The sequence below is a fragment of the Polistes dominula genome, unplaced genomic scaffold, assembly GCF_049000335.1.
Source record: "Polistes dominula isolate Pdom_NZ unplaced genomic scaffold, Pdom_raw_medaka contig_83, whole genome shotgun sequence".
Taxonomy (NCBI): Eukaryota; Metazoa; Arthropoda; class Insecta; order Hymenoptera; family Vespidae; genus Polistes; species Polistes dominula.
Genome location: NW_028301032.1, coordinates 1,860,488 through 1,878,710, shown reverse-complemented (window position 1 = coordinate 1,878,710; position 18,223 = coordinate 1,860,488). Strand labels below are relative to the sequence as shown.

General features: G+C 33.7%; 2 protein-coding genes across 8 annotated transcripts in view; one reads left to right on the top strand and one right to left on the bottom strand.

Moving 5' to 3' along the window:
• hiw (MYC binding protein highwire) overlaps positions 1 to 18,223 on the top strand; it is a 220,257-nt gene that overhangs the window by 8,027 nt on the left and 194,007 nt on the right. For all 6 annotated transcript variants that reach the window (XM_015326518.2, XM_015326517.2, XM_015326523.2 and 3 more), the window contains exons 27-30: positions 8 to 333; positions 438 to 544; positions 1,038 to 1,247; positions 1,357 to 1,501. In XM_015326518.2, coding sequence (XP_015182004.2) covers positions 8 to 333; positions 438 to 544; positions 1,038 to 1,247; positions 1,357 to 1,501 — 788 coding nt within the window. The remainder of the gene's footprint in view (positions 1 to 7; positions 334 to 437; positions 545 to 1,037; positions 1,248 to 1,356; positions 1,502 to 18,223) is intronic.
• Positions 2,105 to 18,223, bottom strand: part of LOC107069312 (uncharacterized) — a 111,980-nt gene continuing 95,861 nt past the window's right edge. For both annotated transcript variants that reach the window (XM_089174333.1, XM_089174332.1), the window contains one exon: positions 2,105 to 6,349. In XM_089174333.1, coding sequence (XP_089030459.1) covers positions 4,985 to 6,349 — 1,365 coding nt within the window. In that variant the 3' untranslated portion in view covers positions 2,105 to 4,984. The remainder of the gene's footprint in view (positions 6,350 to 18,223) is intronic.

Here is an 18,223-nt window from a genome sequence, read left to right as displayed (position 1 = left end):
ATTTCAGAGTGGCGTACAAATATTGACATTGATACAAGAAATGCTTCCACACGTTGCAGCTTTAAATTTATTATCTAATATGGGAACATCCCAGTTATCGCAAGATAGTGAAACACAATCTCATTCGACACCCTCTGTCACTACCAGTCACCATTACACATGGCTCGAAAGTGATCATCCTTATAAACCTTCTGCAGTGTCACACTATAAAGTTACTTTTCCCGAATCTGTTAAATGGTTATCGATCGAATTTACTTCAGAATGTGGCACGTCACAGCCAGAAGATTATTTACAACTTTACATTCCAAATGTTATTACAAATGCTTCTGCTGGGTAAATAGAAAAAAAAAAAAACTAAAAAAACAAAAACAAAAAACCAAAGATTTCATTTACATTTAAATTGAAATATTTTAACAATTTTTTTTTGTATTTTTTAGTACACATGGAAATACAGTGTCAGAAGATACTCTATTATATTGGCCTGTATTACATAAAATGAGTAATATACAGAGTCAGTGGCCACAAAATGCTGTCGTATTACCAGGTATTAACATATATTAAAAAAAACTAATCAAAAATGTCGTCTTTATTAACACTTTAATGGCCGCACGCGTATACGCGGTTAAATGTCGTCAGGAACCCGGTAATATTTTTCAAGAATTAATTTCTAAAAAACTTTATTTACGAAAAAATTAACATAAAACAAAAACAGTAAATTTAATATATATACTAGGGGTGTCCCGCAACGCGTTGCTGTGGCTCACAATCAGTTCGATACACACGTCAATAAAATAATATTGCCATTATAAACTATCCTATCTTTCAAGTTGGATGAAACTGCACACAGTGTGCAAAATTTGATTAAAATCGGTTCAGTAGTTTAGGAGTTCATTGCGGACAAACAACGTCACACGTAATTTATATATATTAAGATAAGAAGAATAAGATATATAAAGTTATACACACATGTTGTATGAGCGGCCATTAAAGTGTTTATTAATATGCAATAATTATAAAAACTAAATAATATTTTCTAGGAAACGAAGTAATATTTTCTTTGGAAACCGCATCAGATTATATGAAGAACGATAGATCGAATACTTATGGTTTCAAGTGTTTGGTCATCGGTTATGATTGGATTACATCTGGAAATGGTTTGAAGAATTTAGAAATTGAACTGTCGTTTCTTGGTGGAGCATGTAGCGCAAGTTTAATGAAGAAAAATCTAATATTACCACCGGTGTCTGGTGGGTCTACGAAACATTTCAAATATTTTCAGTTTATTTTTTTATTTTTTTCTGAATAAAAGATTTCTTTTTGTATTTTTATTTTACATATTATGTATTATGATTACAGCTGAAGAAGTACAGAACGATTACGAGACTATGCAAGAAACTGCTAAGCGGATATTCTCCGTACACTCGGCCTTACTCGGACGTGGATTTGCTTTGTCATCACCGCCAACTGTCTCCCAAGCACTCGACGGTGTTCTTCCCTTCAGGTAAGTTTCATTCAAATTATTTTATTAGATCTAACGTAATCGTTAAAAACTATTCAAGATTAACAACTACAAAGATAAAATGCATGAAGGGGATTCTCGTCGTTGTCACAACTGGCAACAAAAACCCTAAAACATTTGTTTTCGTAGGTAGACACACAACTAGGGTATCAAAAAACACCATGATCCATTTTGTTAAAAATTATTTAAAATAATTCTTACCTATAGCGTTGATTTTACGTATCACGGTGTATACGAACACTCTCATCTAACTAAAATAAAAACACTTTTCGTAGCAGCCTTAATAAAAAACGCGTTTTCCGGGTATCGTTGAACAAACATTTTACTTGTTGAAAAAGTTAGCTCAACAATTGTTGTTGTCAGCTATAATAAATCCAAGTCGTTGTATTAATTGTGTCCCTGAGACTCGTTAAAAAAAAAAACTCCTTCTCGATTGTTGTAATTAACGCCTGTTATCATCGATCCAACGTGTTTATTCTTATCGTTACCAGCCCGGTATCTTATAATAGTGTGTTACGTGTAGATAGTGAGGGGAGGGGGTGGGTTTAATGTGTTGGGAGGGTTATTAAAAATAAATACAATAGGTTTTGATGATCGTTTAAAGGTATTTAGCGTGATCTTTATTCTTAATCGTCGGAATCAATACGTCGTTCAATGTGTAAAACAAATAATTACATTAGTCCAGAGCTGTTTGTGTTATATATCACAGTTTCACGATAATTATCAACTAAAAGGATCATTAGAAAACATAATTTTTCGCCAATAAGCGATAATCGCTAGACGCGTATACTCCGTATAATGAAATATGTACTAACGAGTCACGTTTTATGAATATTTCTCAGGTTACCTTATTGTATTATCAAAGTTGCATCGTTTAACACTTGCTCGCAATCCTTCTTGATGCTTAATTGTAATAATAATAATAATGATAATATATCAAACCTTGAGAGATATTTTTCTCAAAGCTCAAGGTAACAACGAACTCTCGATGAAGGTCATTGCGCGCGCAATAATCTCGGAAGCTTCGAGGCCCAATTTTTCTTCTTGTTGCATTGACTCTCTCTCTCTCTCTCTCTCTTTTGCTCTCTTTCTCCCATTTTATTATCGCTTCGGGCTGGCTAAGGAGAAAACTACCTTTGGAAGAATATCGTTTACAAAAGGGACGAGTAATGCGCATTAATAATGCATGCGACTTTCGTTCAAATATCCAAGATGGCTTTTACAAGCATTACAACATCAACAACAACAAAATTATAAAACCTAACCTCTTTTTTTTTTTACTATTGCACTTTTAGGTCCTTCTTCTTCTTCTTCTTCTTCTTCTCTTCTTCGTTAGTAAATGTAGTTTGTTGTCCTATTTTGAATAGATTTTTGTAAGAAAAAAAGAACTATACTTCTTTTTAATTTGATGAGTCTTCTTTGCAAGGGATTGGGGGTTGAATATTGAAATTTATTTCACATTATGTCTTAATTATTTAATGAAAAAAAGAAAAAGAAAAAATATGAGAGATTTAATTTGAAAGTTTGTGTGTCATTATTGAAGAGGAAATAGTTTAGGTGATTTTTTCTTTTATTTTCTGCGAGTTCTCTTATCTAACGTTTAAATCTGTGTTTCTTATTTGAATGAATACATGTGTTGGTTGGTGTATTTGTATATGTGTGAGGAGTGACGGGTTTTTGAATTGTATATTTAATATCTCTCTCTTTATCTGACTTGGTTGTTGGGTTGCTTTAGAATTAAAAATCAAATGAAAAATTACGAGATTAAGTTTGCGAAGAAGATTCTTAAAGGTTCGTCTACTTCTTCTATCTGTCTTCCTTTTTCCGCTAGGATGAATTCGTGCCTTTGAAAGGAACGAATAGAATTCTAAATGAAGAAACTCATCTTTGTGTTTTCTCGTACTACTTGAACGTGGTTCTTCTTCTTCTTCTTCTTCTTCTTCGTCTTCGTAGATAATCAGCCATCTTCTCTTGAAAGCTACCTAACGATATAAACTTAACTAGCAACGACGACCGATTAACCGTCCTCGTGACCTCGATCGGAAATCTCTTAACTGCTGAGAGGAACGTGACCGTCTCAAAGTAAGTAAAGTAAGTAAGTAAGTTAAATAAGAAAGGAAAAAGAAAGAAAAAATCAAAGTATAACAATAAGTGGGACAATAAAGTGTCATTAATTAATAACGCCGAAAATATTAATAAATAATACAAAAGAACTTGGATTGCAAAAAATCCAAATATTGGGTTGTCCGTAAATTTCGTGCCTATTTTGACGGAAGATTGACATGCAACACACTCACCATCTTTATAGGTAACTTCAACAATTTTTGGACTAACTTAAAAACCTGAAAAACAACTTTTCAGGTTTTTCAGCAAAAAAAAAACTTTACGCCATCTATTGAAAATCGGCACAAACTTTCCGGACAACCCAATATATCCGGTCACCGATAAAATTCAAAATGTTGAATTCAAAACTTTGGGTTGAAGGTATCAAACAATTGGTCAAAATGAAACAAGGACACGTTCGGATGGATAATCGGTACTCGTTGTTTCGTGATTTTAACACTTTAATGGCCGCACATCGATGCAGTCCAACATTGTCAGTGACTGGTAATATTAAATCTAAAATTAAAACTAAATTACCTCTAAAATCAAAGACGTAGCGATGAAATACGAAGCCACTCTCAATATTCACACTTGTTTACATTCATAAATTTATCAAACAGAGAGTGTTTTACTTACCAACAACTTTTGGCGCTAGCATCACACGCTTGTTGTATGAGCGGCCATTAAAGTGGTAATTGTCTTGTATCAATAAGATAGGATTACTCGATTTAAATGAATTCATGAGTGAATGAAGAAGGGGGGGTGGTTTCTTTTTGTTGTTCGTCGTTTTAGGATGTAATTGTAGTAGTCACGCAGGACTTCTTTATACGTGTGTTGTTTATAATTTGTTATCATTTTTGTTTTGTTTATATCGCATAAACGCATCTCTCATTATATCATCGACTTATACATATTATATTAGAAGATATCTTTTTTATCGCATATAATACACGCATGGTTGACGTGAAAACAAAAGGAATTGTTTTGAGGAACCCGCAAAGAGGTGTACACAATCGCGTTTATCAAAAAACGTTCCATACTTTTTTGTTTTGTTTTGTTTTTCTTTTCCTAACATCATTTTAGACGCAAAGGAATAATTCGCGCACAAACACCACGCTTAATATATATATATATATATATATGGTCTTTTAATTTGTATCATCGTTGCAATTGCAAGTGTGTTTTCTTCATAATTTATTTATCGTATCATCAAAGCTTGTACACTCGAAAACGACAGGAATTAGAATTAGTAGTAGTATTGATAGCCGACGAACCCGACGGTTCAATTTCACTTTGATGATGATCCTCAAAATGATGAATTCGATCGTTCATATAATCCGTCGAGTCGTAGGTGGCTTCTCGTTACAATTCCGTGGTCAAAGGTTCAGCTTTTTCAACGATTACGTGAAACTCGGTTTCCCTGTAAAGTCTACCATCTGGTACGACCATAGTTATCCTGCTGTCAACTGGTGTACCACCGGTCGTTGCTATTTCTCTTCCTATGACACCATTTTTCTTGGATACAACGTCAGGTGCGTTGGTTGGTACGCTCATCCATCGTTTTCTATCGTTGTTACGTCGTCTTTTGTAACACCAGACGATCAGGCACGCAAGTATTATAAGCGTCGCAAGAATTCCTACTATGATGATAATCAATATCAACATTGATCCACCTAACGAACAATGTCTCATTTCGTAATCGGTAAAACTCGTCGTTGAGGTAACGTCATAACAAAATAGAAATGTTTCCGGTGTTTCTATAGAATCTTGGGTTGACAAAATTGGTGGTACCACGGCATTTTGTCTCATGTAAAATTTCGAATATACATTAGTGTAATTTAATACGTTGTTCCTCCACAATGGTAACATCTGACAATCGCAGGATTGTTTTACCAATAGATCGTCTAATTCCGGACGAAAACTCGAACGATCAAACATCAATGATCCTTCCTCGAAATTAGACATACTGTTGTTCTTAAATATAAGATCATGAAGATTAGCGGATGATGATGATGCCGGTGGTGGCCTAGTTTCCGGATCCGATCTTATACCTAGAAACGCGCCTACGGCTAGACTACCAAAGGTATTATTTTTTATTATTACAGGTCCTTGAGCCGTTACATCAAATGCTTCGCTTTCTAAACTGTCTATTAAACAATTTTGAATCGCAACGGTACGTGGACTACGAACTATAAACGCTTCGCTTCTTACAATACCCATTTTGATACCGTCCAACATGAACTTGTGGTGTACCTCGATGTCGTTCATCGTACGACTAGGTACTTGTTCACCAAAACTACCACCTATCACGTGCAAATATCCCACGTCGAACTTCTTGAACGATTGAGCTTCCGTATTATCGATCTGACAATTCTCAAGCCTCAGGGTATCCGTGTGAAAGAGATTCGCAAAAGCGAATGCGCTCAACTGACCTATCCTCACGTTTTCGAAGCTTATAGCTTCAACGTCACCACCAAACACGAAACTGGGCAGCACGTCGATGCTGCAGTTCCTAACGGATATCCTTGTGCGCGAACTGTGCGACGAAAGTTTGAAGCTATGTCGAACCAAACTGAGATTCGCAACGTTCACCAGATCCACCGATCTTAGACCGATCATCGATATCAAACTTGAGTTCGTTACTATTACTGATGAACAATTGTTCACGACTATTCGACTGGTGTGTGGGCTCAACTTCTTGTCGCTTTCCGTGCTCAGGATCAATTCCTAAAACAAAAAATATATTTTTTTTTTTAGGTTAAGACATTAACAATGTTTGCTTTACTTTTAATTAATTTCAATCTTTCTTTACTTTCTTTTTATTTTTATTTTGATATTGTTTCTTTCAATGAACAAAATAATAATAATAAAAAAAAATGGGACACGTTTATACTCGATTTGATTCAATTCGATACGTTGAATAGGAGGCAAGGCTTAATAAGGGTCGAATAGCTGTAATTAGAAGACTAATTACTGTAATTGTTAGCAACGTGTGAACACCTCCTACCTTTCCAACCCCCATCCCCCTGTATCGCGTCAATTTACACGACTAATATTGTTATCATAATCACACGAATACGAAATATCAAACTTTTCTCTGCTAACTTTGTTTTTTTTTCTTTTTTTTCCGTCCATATCATCAACCCTTTCATAGTAGATTCTTTTTTTGTTTGTTTGTTAACAAGAGAGAGAGAGAGAGAGAGTTGTATACAGGCTTAATTTTATTTTACAGATTTATTTAAAACTAACAATCAAGGGTTGTTTAAATTGAGATAAATGATGGGAATTGTGTCTAAGTGGGGGAGGGGAAGGGAGGGGAGGGGAGGGGGGACGGACACCACCTTTTAAATTCATTTGAAAATAGTAAAACAGTTCTAACGAATAATAACAAGGTTTTTATCAGCACTAACATGAAAAGTCAGTAATAGCAAACAGTAACAGGTAGACAGGAAGGCAGGTAGTACATTAGAGAATACAGGTAGACTTTATAACACTAGTAATATATTTTCTCCCTTTTATTTCCTTTCCCTTTATGGTCATAGAATATATATAAAAGAGATCACATTTCATGAGTTAGTATTTCAAGAATAAAATCATCTACCAAAAGGCTAACTTCAATTCGTAAAAGAAATTTCAATATGTCTGTTCCACTACGTTAGTCAGACAATCATCCAATAAGGAACATTCCTGACATATTTTCAGCATGATTAATTTCTTAACAAAGAATTCGATATCTTGATATCGTATTATGTGAATGTATAGTCATCTAAAGGTTCTTTATCTTTCCTTTAAAGTGTGTGTGTGTATGTATATACATATATATATTGTATATACCGTTTCGTGTTTGGTTATGTAGGTTATGTAAACGATACGTTCGTGATTTCACGTTAAATGTTAAATCATATCGAAAAGATTTCGATTATCGATCGTTTCAAAATAAACTTGTACTTTTTTTTTTTTATCACCTTTTTATAAATGTACACCTTTTTTTTTATATATGTGTGTGTTAATTTTTTTGTAATTAAATTCACTTTAATCAAATTACAGTAATTTGGTGTTGATCATAAATTGAATTATATACACATATATATTATTAATTAATTATATATATTATTATTAATTAATTATATATGGGTGGGGTTAATTTTTCTGTAATCAAATTCACTGTAATCAAATTACAGTGATTAGGTGTTGATAAGAAGAAATGGAATGATTTTATTTTCTAACAAATGATTAGTTTTATTATTATTTATTATATACACACATTCTAGAATTTCGGATCATTTTTCATCTTGTTTGTTGTGTGTGTGTGTGTTTAGTTTTGTTGTATTTTAAACGAAACTGACCCACTCACCCCTCCTTAGAGTCTCGGGTATCAAATGAGAAACAGTTGAAATACTAGCAAAAGGAGACTGACCGTATTTCCTGTTTCTTATCTTTCTCTCTCTTTTTCTTTCTCATTTATCTTTGTTTTTTTTTTCTTTCTGTCTTGCTTTTCTTCTGGAAAGAAGAAAGACACGTTCAAATTTCTCCACATCGTACGTTTGTTATATTTATAATCCCTCTTTTATTCTTTTTCTTCATCTTCATTCTACTTTTTCATATTTATTCTTCTTATTTTCATTTTGTTCTTCTTCTTCATCTTCATCTTCATCTTCATCATTTTCACCTTCATCTTCATTTTCTTCTGCATCTTCTTCTTTATTCATCTTCTTCATCTTCTTCTTCATGTTCATCTTCATCTTCTTCTTCATGTTCATCTTCATCTTTTTTTTTTTTTTTTTCATAGTAGTAGGTTAGAAAGAGTGTTTTCAATGGGTAGGAAAAAAGAACATGCGGAGGAGTATGGAATAAAAGACGCAAAAGCTTCTATGCCAGGTACGTTTTTCTCTTCTGATGAAAACGAAACCTTTGTACTTTCCTTTCTCTTTCTATCTCTCTCTCTCTCTCTCTCTCTTTCTCTCTCTCTCTTTCTCTCTCCTTTTCTCTTTCTAGGTCTTTTTTTACTCCTACTTTTTTTTTTTCTTCTTTTTACTTGTTTGCAAGCACACCCCGTAGTTTCTACGCATTACCATCTTGATCCGTGCAATCTCTCTCTCTCTCTCTCTCTCTCTCTCTCTCTCTCTTTATTTCTTTTTCTTTCTCATGGATGCTGCTCGTGTGTCCCTTCCTGCTGCTGGTTGGTGATGGTGGTGGTGGTGGTGGTGGTGGCCCGTTTCGACCTTTGTTCTTTCCACAATATCCGAGCTGAGAGAGCGCGAGTTTCTCTAACCGTTATGGATTTTCTTTTTTTCCTTTTGAAAAGAAAAGAAAAAAAAAAAAAGAAAAAAAAAAAAGAAGAAAAATTTGTGCTCTCTTGGATATTTCATTAATTAATCCACGTCCGTGAATCTTCATCCCTTCTTTTCTTTTTTTTTTCTCTCCCTATTATATTTTCCTTCCTTCCTTCTTTTCCTCTCTTTCTTTTTTTTATTATTTCTCTCTCTCTCTCTCTCTCTCTCTCTCTCTTTCTCTGTCTTCTTTCTTTTTAGAAAGAAACAACTAGCATGGTAGAGGTTATGTTATTTATCGTACCAGGAGAGACTTTTTCAAATACTTTCAACTAAACGTTGAATTACAATGCATATACACACACACATACACATATATATGTATATATATAGTAGTCTGTGCAACGTCATGTGTTAATGTGGCTCACATGAGCCAAAAATATGAAGTTGTATTAGATAAAAGTTAGGTTATGTTCCAATGTTTCGTACACTCACCGAAATCTATGACCAACAGATGACACTGAACTTATCCTGTATCTTTTTCTTTCTCTTTTAAATTAATTAATTATTTTCTAAATAAATTAATTTAATCAAAATCTGAATGCGAATGCAACGTTGTGTCAAAGTTTCAAAACAATTAATTAAATACTTTTTCAGATTAGAGGTTAAGCATAAACGAAAAATCTCATTTTTATGTTGGGATTTCTAGCACTTGAATACGCTATCTGGTGGCAAAATTCAAAATTAGATTAGATAGGTCGAATTGCTACGTCTACGTGGGGGATCTCTAGCACTTGAATACGCTATCTGGTGGCTAAATTCCAAATTAGAGTAGATAGGTCGAATTGTTACGCCACACTTCTGCCAAAAATCCCAATATTAGGTGTACAATTTTACTTCCGTTATTTTCCTACAGATGGCTTATAGAAAAAAATGGCGGAAACAAATCAGTACATCTATTATGTAATTAGTAGTACCTAAAATTTTAATCTAATCGAAAATAATATAATAAAAATGATACAAAATTTAGGTTTATACGATATTACCGATTAGGTTCAAATGAAATCTACATTTATATATATATATATATAAGTAAGGGGATTCCCCCGAAACTCATTAAGTGGCATTAGTTTAAAGAGTATCGTATCGTTAAATGTGTACCGGGTGTCTCGAAGCACAAATTTGTATTTAGGAAGGAAAAAGATAGAATAGGGTGAGTACTCAAGAGGGGAGGAGGATGCAGACAGGCCAGGGTCATTGTCGTAAATTTCAAGGACCCCACCGGGAATCTGAATTTTATTTCCCAACAGTTTTACTCTACTCCCACGAGACAGAGAAAGAAAACAAACCAACTCAGAACAACGAGTGTGCGTGTGCAAGAGAGAAAAAGAGAAACCAATGGAAGGGTTTAGATAGAAAGAGAGAGAGAGAGAGAGAAATAAAATGAGAATGAGATAGTGGGATAAATACCATGATGCTTGTTGGATAGAAAGAGAAAAATTGAGTAGACCGGAAATGAGAGAAACAAATATATTCCTTCTCTCTCTCTTTTTGTATTTTATTATTTTTTTTTTTTTTTTTTTTGAAACGTCTCGTCTTTATTATTCTTCTGTCTCATTTTTTTTGCAGTCGCGTGTGTAATTTTATCGAACGAATTTCACATGTGTGTTATTCTCCAGACATTTTTCGTTTGTTTGTGTTGTGTGCGTGTGTTGTGTGTCGTATGAAATAAAAGAGAAAAGAAGGAATAAATGAGAAGAACAGAAAGAGAAAGAGAAACTGGGGGCTAGGAATGGAGGGGGGTGGGTGGTATAAAATGGGGGTTTGGGGAAGGGAAAGAGTAGAGTAGAGTATCGCGTAGAAGGTGTGTTGCTTCTCGATTACTTGAGGGGTGGTGGTAGGGGGTGATTCCCATTGGGAACACCAGCCCCAGAGTTTCTTTCAAAGGGTACAACATAGTTCGACATTGCAGCATGGTAGTTGCACAGCATCCTTCCCAAAGCTTCTTTTTTCTGTTTTATTTTTTTTTTTGTTTTTCTTCTTTTCTTTTATCCTCTTCCTTCTTCTTCTTCTTTTTGTTTTCAACCCTCATCGTTCTCTTCTTCTTCTTCTTCCTCTTCTTCTTTCTTGAAATGTTCCCACGATGGGGGAGAGCGCACGTTCTTTTCTATCATCTTCAAACGTTTCTCTTATTCTTCTTCTCGATATGATGCTAGACGAAAGATTGCCGATCGTCCAACACAAAACACACTCACACTTATATCTATATCCACATATATACACAATCTCATATAGACAGGTACAGTGAGAGAGAGAGAGAGAGAGAGAGACAGACAGATTATTTGAAAACCCAGTTCGCGTTCGTCTTTTCCTCCACCTGATTGTCGATTGTATTTTCTCTATATTTCATTTATTTTCTTTTTTCTTTTTCTTTTTCTTTTTTTTTTAACCCATTTGGAGACTACGAAACATTTTTTTCGAAAAGAAGAAGAAAGTTAAAAAATGAAAATGCATTTCAATTGTTAACAATCGAAAATCTCAATTCGTTTGAGTTTTGTTGATGATGTTGGTTGTGTAGATGGTTATGAAGGGTTGAAGGGATGTTGAAGAACCACTCGTGTGGAATAAATATTTCCATCGAACTTAGATGTCTATGAAGAACAAAAAAAGATCAAATGAATACGAAAATGTGTACTTTTACGATCTATAAAAGATTTATTCGAAACAATTTTCCCGTAAGGGGTTGGGAATGGCAAGGGTAGATGGTAGATTCATTCGTGAGAGTTCTATCCATCGTCGTCGACCATTATCGTGGTCTCCTAGTGGTCCCACCACCATGTTCATTGGTTACCAATTCCCTTTTTCTCCTTTTTTAATTTCTTTTTTAAACCAAACCAATTTTCCATACGCGGTTTCAAACACGATTCGATAGATAGTAGTAGCCAATAATTAAATCTCACGTTGACGAAAGTTATTAATTAATTATCACCTAGTTTCCACCTTCTCATTTTCATCCTCCTCTTTCTCCTCCTCCTACTCCTCTTCGTTATGTCAATTGTGTGTCATTTTTATTATCTATCGATCTGTTCACGTTGAATTATCGATAATATAATTTCTATTCTATTTTCAATTCGTAACCACGAGACTTTTTTATGAAGAATCAGAATTCATCAGTCATGTTCTATAGATCAGAATCAGTCAGTCAGTCAGTCAGTCAGAATAAGTCAGTCAGTCAGTTTCATCGCCACAAATATCAAACCCCACCCAGTGTTCCCATCCCTGAGCTTGACCCTGTTCACTCGCGGTCTTCGTAGCCCACTTCTTTAAGATCCCGAACCAATATTGTCCTCCCATCCACGTTTCGGTCTACCCAGTGGTCTTTTCCCGTTGCTGTACCGATCAGTATTTTATGCACCGTTCGATTCACCCTCATGCGCGCCACGTGACCTGCCCATCTTAATCGGCGCGATTTTACGACGTTAATGATGTCCGGTTTTGTTGTACAGTCAGGTGTACTTCTACGTTATGGGGTTTTCTCCGATTCGGCCGTTTCCTCATCGCGATTTGCACCCGAAGATTTGACGAACAACTTTATTTTCGATAAGCTTCAATTACTTTTCGTCCCGTGACGTAAGTGACCACGTTTCGGTACCATAAAGGACTACTGGTAGGATGATTGTCCTGTATATCTTGATTTTGAAGCACCTAGACAGCAATCGTGAGCTGAGTAATTTATTGACCGAATAAAAGCACGTTATTTCTTTTCTCTTTTGTAAATAATATACTATTCTCGAATTCCCGTGGTTCTATCTATTTCATGGTGGTTTGGGTGGTCCCTTGTGAGGGTATGCGGAAGAGGGGTTAAGTTTTAAGAGACACCACATCCGCTAAAAGGTACGATCGATTATTCACGTCCTTGTCAATTATTCAAAAAGGGGATACTTGGGACTAACTCTGCTGGAGAGAATACCACCCTTTACTCTGAGGGTGGGTTTTTTTTATATTTTTTATTATTTCCTGTAACTCGTTTTGCCGAAAAAGAGATAATACGACGAGTGGGGTTAGTTGGGTTAGTAATGGTACTGGTGATGGTAGTGGTCGTAGTGGGGGTTGCTGAGTTAAAGCACGGAAATTCGATAAGTTTCAAGGATTACTACCCTAGCAGCAGGTACACATACGGACTTAACGTTTTGCAACATCCGGTTAGTTTATACCGGAATCCGGAAACGCTGAGAATATCGGTCGAGGTCGATTACAAAAGCTTTTTTTATTTTTTTTTTATTAACCTCCATCGTTTTTCGAGCATCGTTTACTTTCTCTCCCCCTAACCCTCCTCACCCTCACCGTTGGTTGAATGTAAAAAAGAAAAACCTGGGAAAACTTGGAATTTTCTTTTTTTTTCTTTTTTTTTTTTATCTATCTGTTCAATCACATTTCCCTTTTTTTTTGTTCTTCTTTTTTTTTAGTTTTATTTTTTCTATTTTGCAATTGAAAATCGAACGATCAGTGCAACCACCGAGAGTAATTAAAAAAAATATATTTATATATATATATATATATATATATATATATATATATATATATATATAGTTATGTATTATATTATATATTTATATATATTTAAATATAAAATATAATATATAGATGTGTGTGTGGGTTAGAGAATAACAAAGAGACAAATAATTTCGTTCATATTCTCATAATCATCGTATATACTTTAGAGTATCTATTATTATTATTATACTTGTGTATCTTCTATGTAATCATAAACCCATGTATCGTTCGTAAAAGCGAAAACACCTGGTTGGTTAGCCAGGTAATTCGTGAAATGTAGAGAGAGAGAGAAACGTTTCTAACTTCTGAATAGTTTCCTCTCAATTTTGTTGGTTTATTTGTCGAATTTATACGATGAAACTAACTACTACTATTACTTCTCGTTTGTTAAAATAGCAAACTTTCTTCCCGTTGTAACGAAAAATATTAAACAAAAGAATTAAAGGATTAAACAAAAAGAAAAAAAAAGACAAATAGAAATAACGAAATAAAGAAATTAAAAAAAAAAAAAAAAAGAAGGAAATAATAAATTAAATATTACAAAAATTGCATCTTCTTATTTTTCACAGTTTTTACAATGTTGCAGCACCATTTGATTTTATTTAGATTATTACTTTATCTTCTTCTTATTATTTATTTATTTATTTATTAAATTCATAAATTAATTTATTATTATTATTATTATTATTATTATTATATTTTATTATTACCTTATTTTTAGATTACTGATTTATTAGATTGATTATTTAAATTTGATTTCAAAGTTGCATTTTCCATTTGATTTTATTTTTTTAGATTAATTTATTTTATTATTATTATTTTATTTATTTATTATTATTATTATTATTATTATTATTATTATTATTATTATTATTATTATATAGTTTATTATTACCTTACTTTTAGATTACTGATTTATTATAGATTATTTAAATTTGATTTCAAAGTTGCATTTTCCATTTGATTTTATTTTTTTAGATTACTTTATTTTATTATTATTATTATTATTATTATTATTATTATTTATTTATTAAATTAACAAATTAATAAATTATTAAATTATTTCATTATTATTATTATTATTATATATTTTATTATTACTTTATTTAGATTATTGATCTTGAAACACAAAACAAAACAAAAAATACAAAGTCTTATCGAACGTGATACTAATTAAGATTTATTTTCACGATACACACATTTAACGTGTGTTGCATATAATTAACATAATTTATCTTTTTCTTTACTACTACTTTTTTCTTTTTTTTTTTTTTTTTTTTTTTTTAACCATGAACTTGATGACGAGATCGATAAAATTACTATGCGACTAGATGTTATAGTAATGTGTCTATAAAAGAATAGAAAAAATAAGTTTCAATAAATAAGAATAATGAATTTCTGTTTTAGTTCAAGCAATCCGATTGGTTGAACTACGATGTAAAATAACCTTGCCTTCTCTCTCTCTCTCTCTCTTTCACACTCTCTTTCTTTTTTCTCTCTCTCTCTTTCTCTTTCTCGTGGTCATTTCGTCACGGACACGGCTTTTACGGATCGAGTTTACGGCATTTCCAAAGTATACTGCATACACTCATACACACACACACATATATACACATATATATATTCTACGTGTTGTGTTGTTCTTTGCTTGCATTATTATACTACTTCTCTTTGTATATTATACCTTGTACTTACACATACACATATATACATATTACATACATATACATATACATATATATAAATATACATATGCGTGTTGCATTTCTCGGATAATAGACAAAGAACGTTTTGTAGAAGAACAATAGCTATGATGGTTAAGAGAATATACAACCCACCCCCCTATCCTCCCCTACCCCCCTTATCCCTCATAGAAGAAGGAAGAGAAGCGTGATAGTTAAAACCTTTTTTTTATTTTTTTTTTTTATATTTTTTTTTTTTTCAAGACTTAGAGATTATGTTTCCTTGATAATGATAATAATAATAATAATAATAATTTGTAACCAACACACTTTTTCCTAACTCTCTCATTTTATTTTTATTATTATTTTCTTTTTTTCTTAAGGTGTTTAAAATAAAATAAAATAAAATAGATTTTATGATTGTTCTCACCCGAGTTAAGTCGTATTTTCTTTCTTCTCGTGTTTTTTCAATTTTTAATTGTTATTCTTTGTAACTTTTAATCGTTTTGTTACTATGGATCACTATAGTGGTCCGTAAGATGCTACTGAGATACTACGGACCACTATAGTGGCCCTGCATAAGATACTATTGAGATACTACGGGCCACTATAGTGGCCCTGCATAAAATACCGCATATTTTACATACGACGAACATATGCAGTTATAGCACTAAGTCAAATATTTCACTGTGGACGTGTAATTTTATAGTGTTTTGTTTCTTTTGATTGAAAAATCATTAATATCAACAACAAAATTATTTAAAAATAAATTTCAATTGTAACAATTTCGATGCTGCACGTATTAGTAGCCAGTACAGTAGAAGTAACACCATGAAAAATATGCCCATAGCAAAAGGGTTTAGTAGTTATACTCTTAATAGTACATTCAAGATATTTTATTTCTCGTATTAAGGTATTTTTGTTTTTTATTATTATTGTTTAATTATACAATATTATTATAAAACTTTTCTTTGTGATATTTTTTTCTTTTTTTGTATTTTTTCTAATCTTACAAAAAAGCCATCCTCCCCTTTGATAATAATTCTCGAATATAATATGTCGCGACGATATTTGATAGGTGAGAGGGGGTTGTGTGTATGTGTGTATGTGTGTTAGGATAAAATTCAACGAGACGCGTGTGACCCATGCATGAGAATCCTTCAACGAATTTCTCCCATTTTTCTCAGCACGCAGCAAATTTCGTTTTCTTTTTTTTTTTTTTTTTTTTTCTACCCCTCTTGGGACATCAAGCTACACATACGTACTCGTCCGGTGCGATAAATATTCTAAACGTAGGGGTGGGAGGAACTTGTGTGTGTGTATGTGTTCTCTTGGAACACGGGTTGGGTTGGTTGAAAAAAGAAAAGGTAAAAGTAAAAAGGAAAAGGAATGAAATACGAAAGGTGAAGTGCGAAGGGAAAGAAAATGCCCCTGGCTCATACACACATATATACCTACACATACACACATACGCACCTTACCTGTCTGCCTGTCTGCCTACCTGCCTGCCTACCTGCCACTCGTGTCGGCCTCGCGATTTGCGTAAACACGTTCTAATTTATAGCATATAGGGTTGGTAGTACTTGCCCTATGTACCAGAATGAAAAAGAAGGAAACAAAGAGAAAGAGAGAGAAAGAGAGAGAGAGAAAGAAAACCACTCTCACCACCCTTACCACTACTACTATGCAATTTTGCTCATATTTTTCACAGTTTAGAGAGAAAAAGCAAGTGTTCTCTCTTGCTTTTCTAATTTTTTATAACCTTGAATCTTTTAACAAGTACGTTTTTTTCTCTACATTTAATAAATAAAAAATGAACATTTACGTCAGAATAAAAAAAAATAATAGAATATAAAAATGTGATATTTTGCAATGTTAAATACTGAAACATCAGAAATCATCAGTTATGTCTTATAGATCAGAATCAAACAGTCATTCAGTAAGTCAGTCAGAATAGGTCAGTCAGAATCAGTCAGTCAGACATTCAGTCATTTAGTCAGTCAGAAATCATCAGTTATGTCTTATAGATCAGAATCAACCAATCATTCAGTAAGTCAGTCAGAATCAGTCAGAATCAGTCAGTCAGACATTCAGTCATTTAGTCAGTCAGAAATCATCAGTTATGTCCTATAGATTAGAATCAACCAGTCATTCAGTAAGTCAGTCAGAATCAGTCAGCCAGTCAGAATCAGTCAGTCAGACATTCAGTCAGTTATACATTCAGTCAGTCAGACATTCAATCAGTCAGTCAAAATCAGTCAGTCAGACATTCATTCAGTTAGTAAGTCAGTAAGTCAGTTTCATCGCCACAAATACCAAACCCCGCCCAGTGTTCCCATCCCTGATCTTGACCCTGTCCACTCGCGGTTTTCGTAGCCCACTTCTTTAAGATCCCGAAACAATATTGTCCTCCCATCCACGTCTCGATCTACCCAGTGGTCTTTTCCCGTTGGTATACCGATCAGTATTTTATGCACCGTTCGATTCACCCCCATGCGTGCCACGTGACCTGCCCATCTTAATCGGCGCGATTTTACGACGTTAATGATGTCCGGTTTTGTTGTACAGTCAGGTGTACTTCTACGTTATGGGGTTTTCTCCGATTCGGCTGTTTCCTCATCGCGTTTTGCACCCAAAGATTTGACGAACAACTTTATTTTCGAAAAGCTTCAATTTCTTTTCGTCCCGTGACGTAAGTGACCACGTTTGGGTACCTTAAAGGACTACCGGTAGGATGATTGTCCTGTATATCCTGATTTTGAAGTTCCTAGACAGCAATCGTGAGCTGAATAATTTATTGACATTGCCTAAATTCTACCTCTTTTCCTCTCCCTTTTGTTGGGTTCTGTTGAAGTTGAAGAAGAAGGTGTAAAAGCGTGGGTGTGAGGAGTATCGAAGAAGAAAAGGATGTTTTTTCGTTTCTAAGGGATCCCCCATTTATACGCTTTATCTAGATTCGATAATTCGAAAGTTGAGTTTAAAACGTTCATGGTTTGAACAAAAGTAAATTCCAATTCGTGGATTGGTCGTTCTCAGACCAAAGTTAGGCGTCTTCGTATTCGAAATTTTTCATAAGATAAAAATCGCGGTTTTAC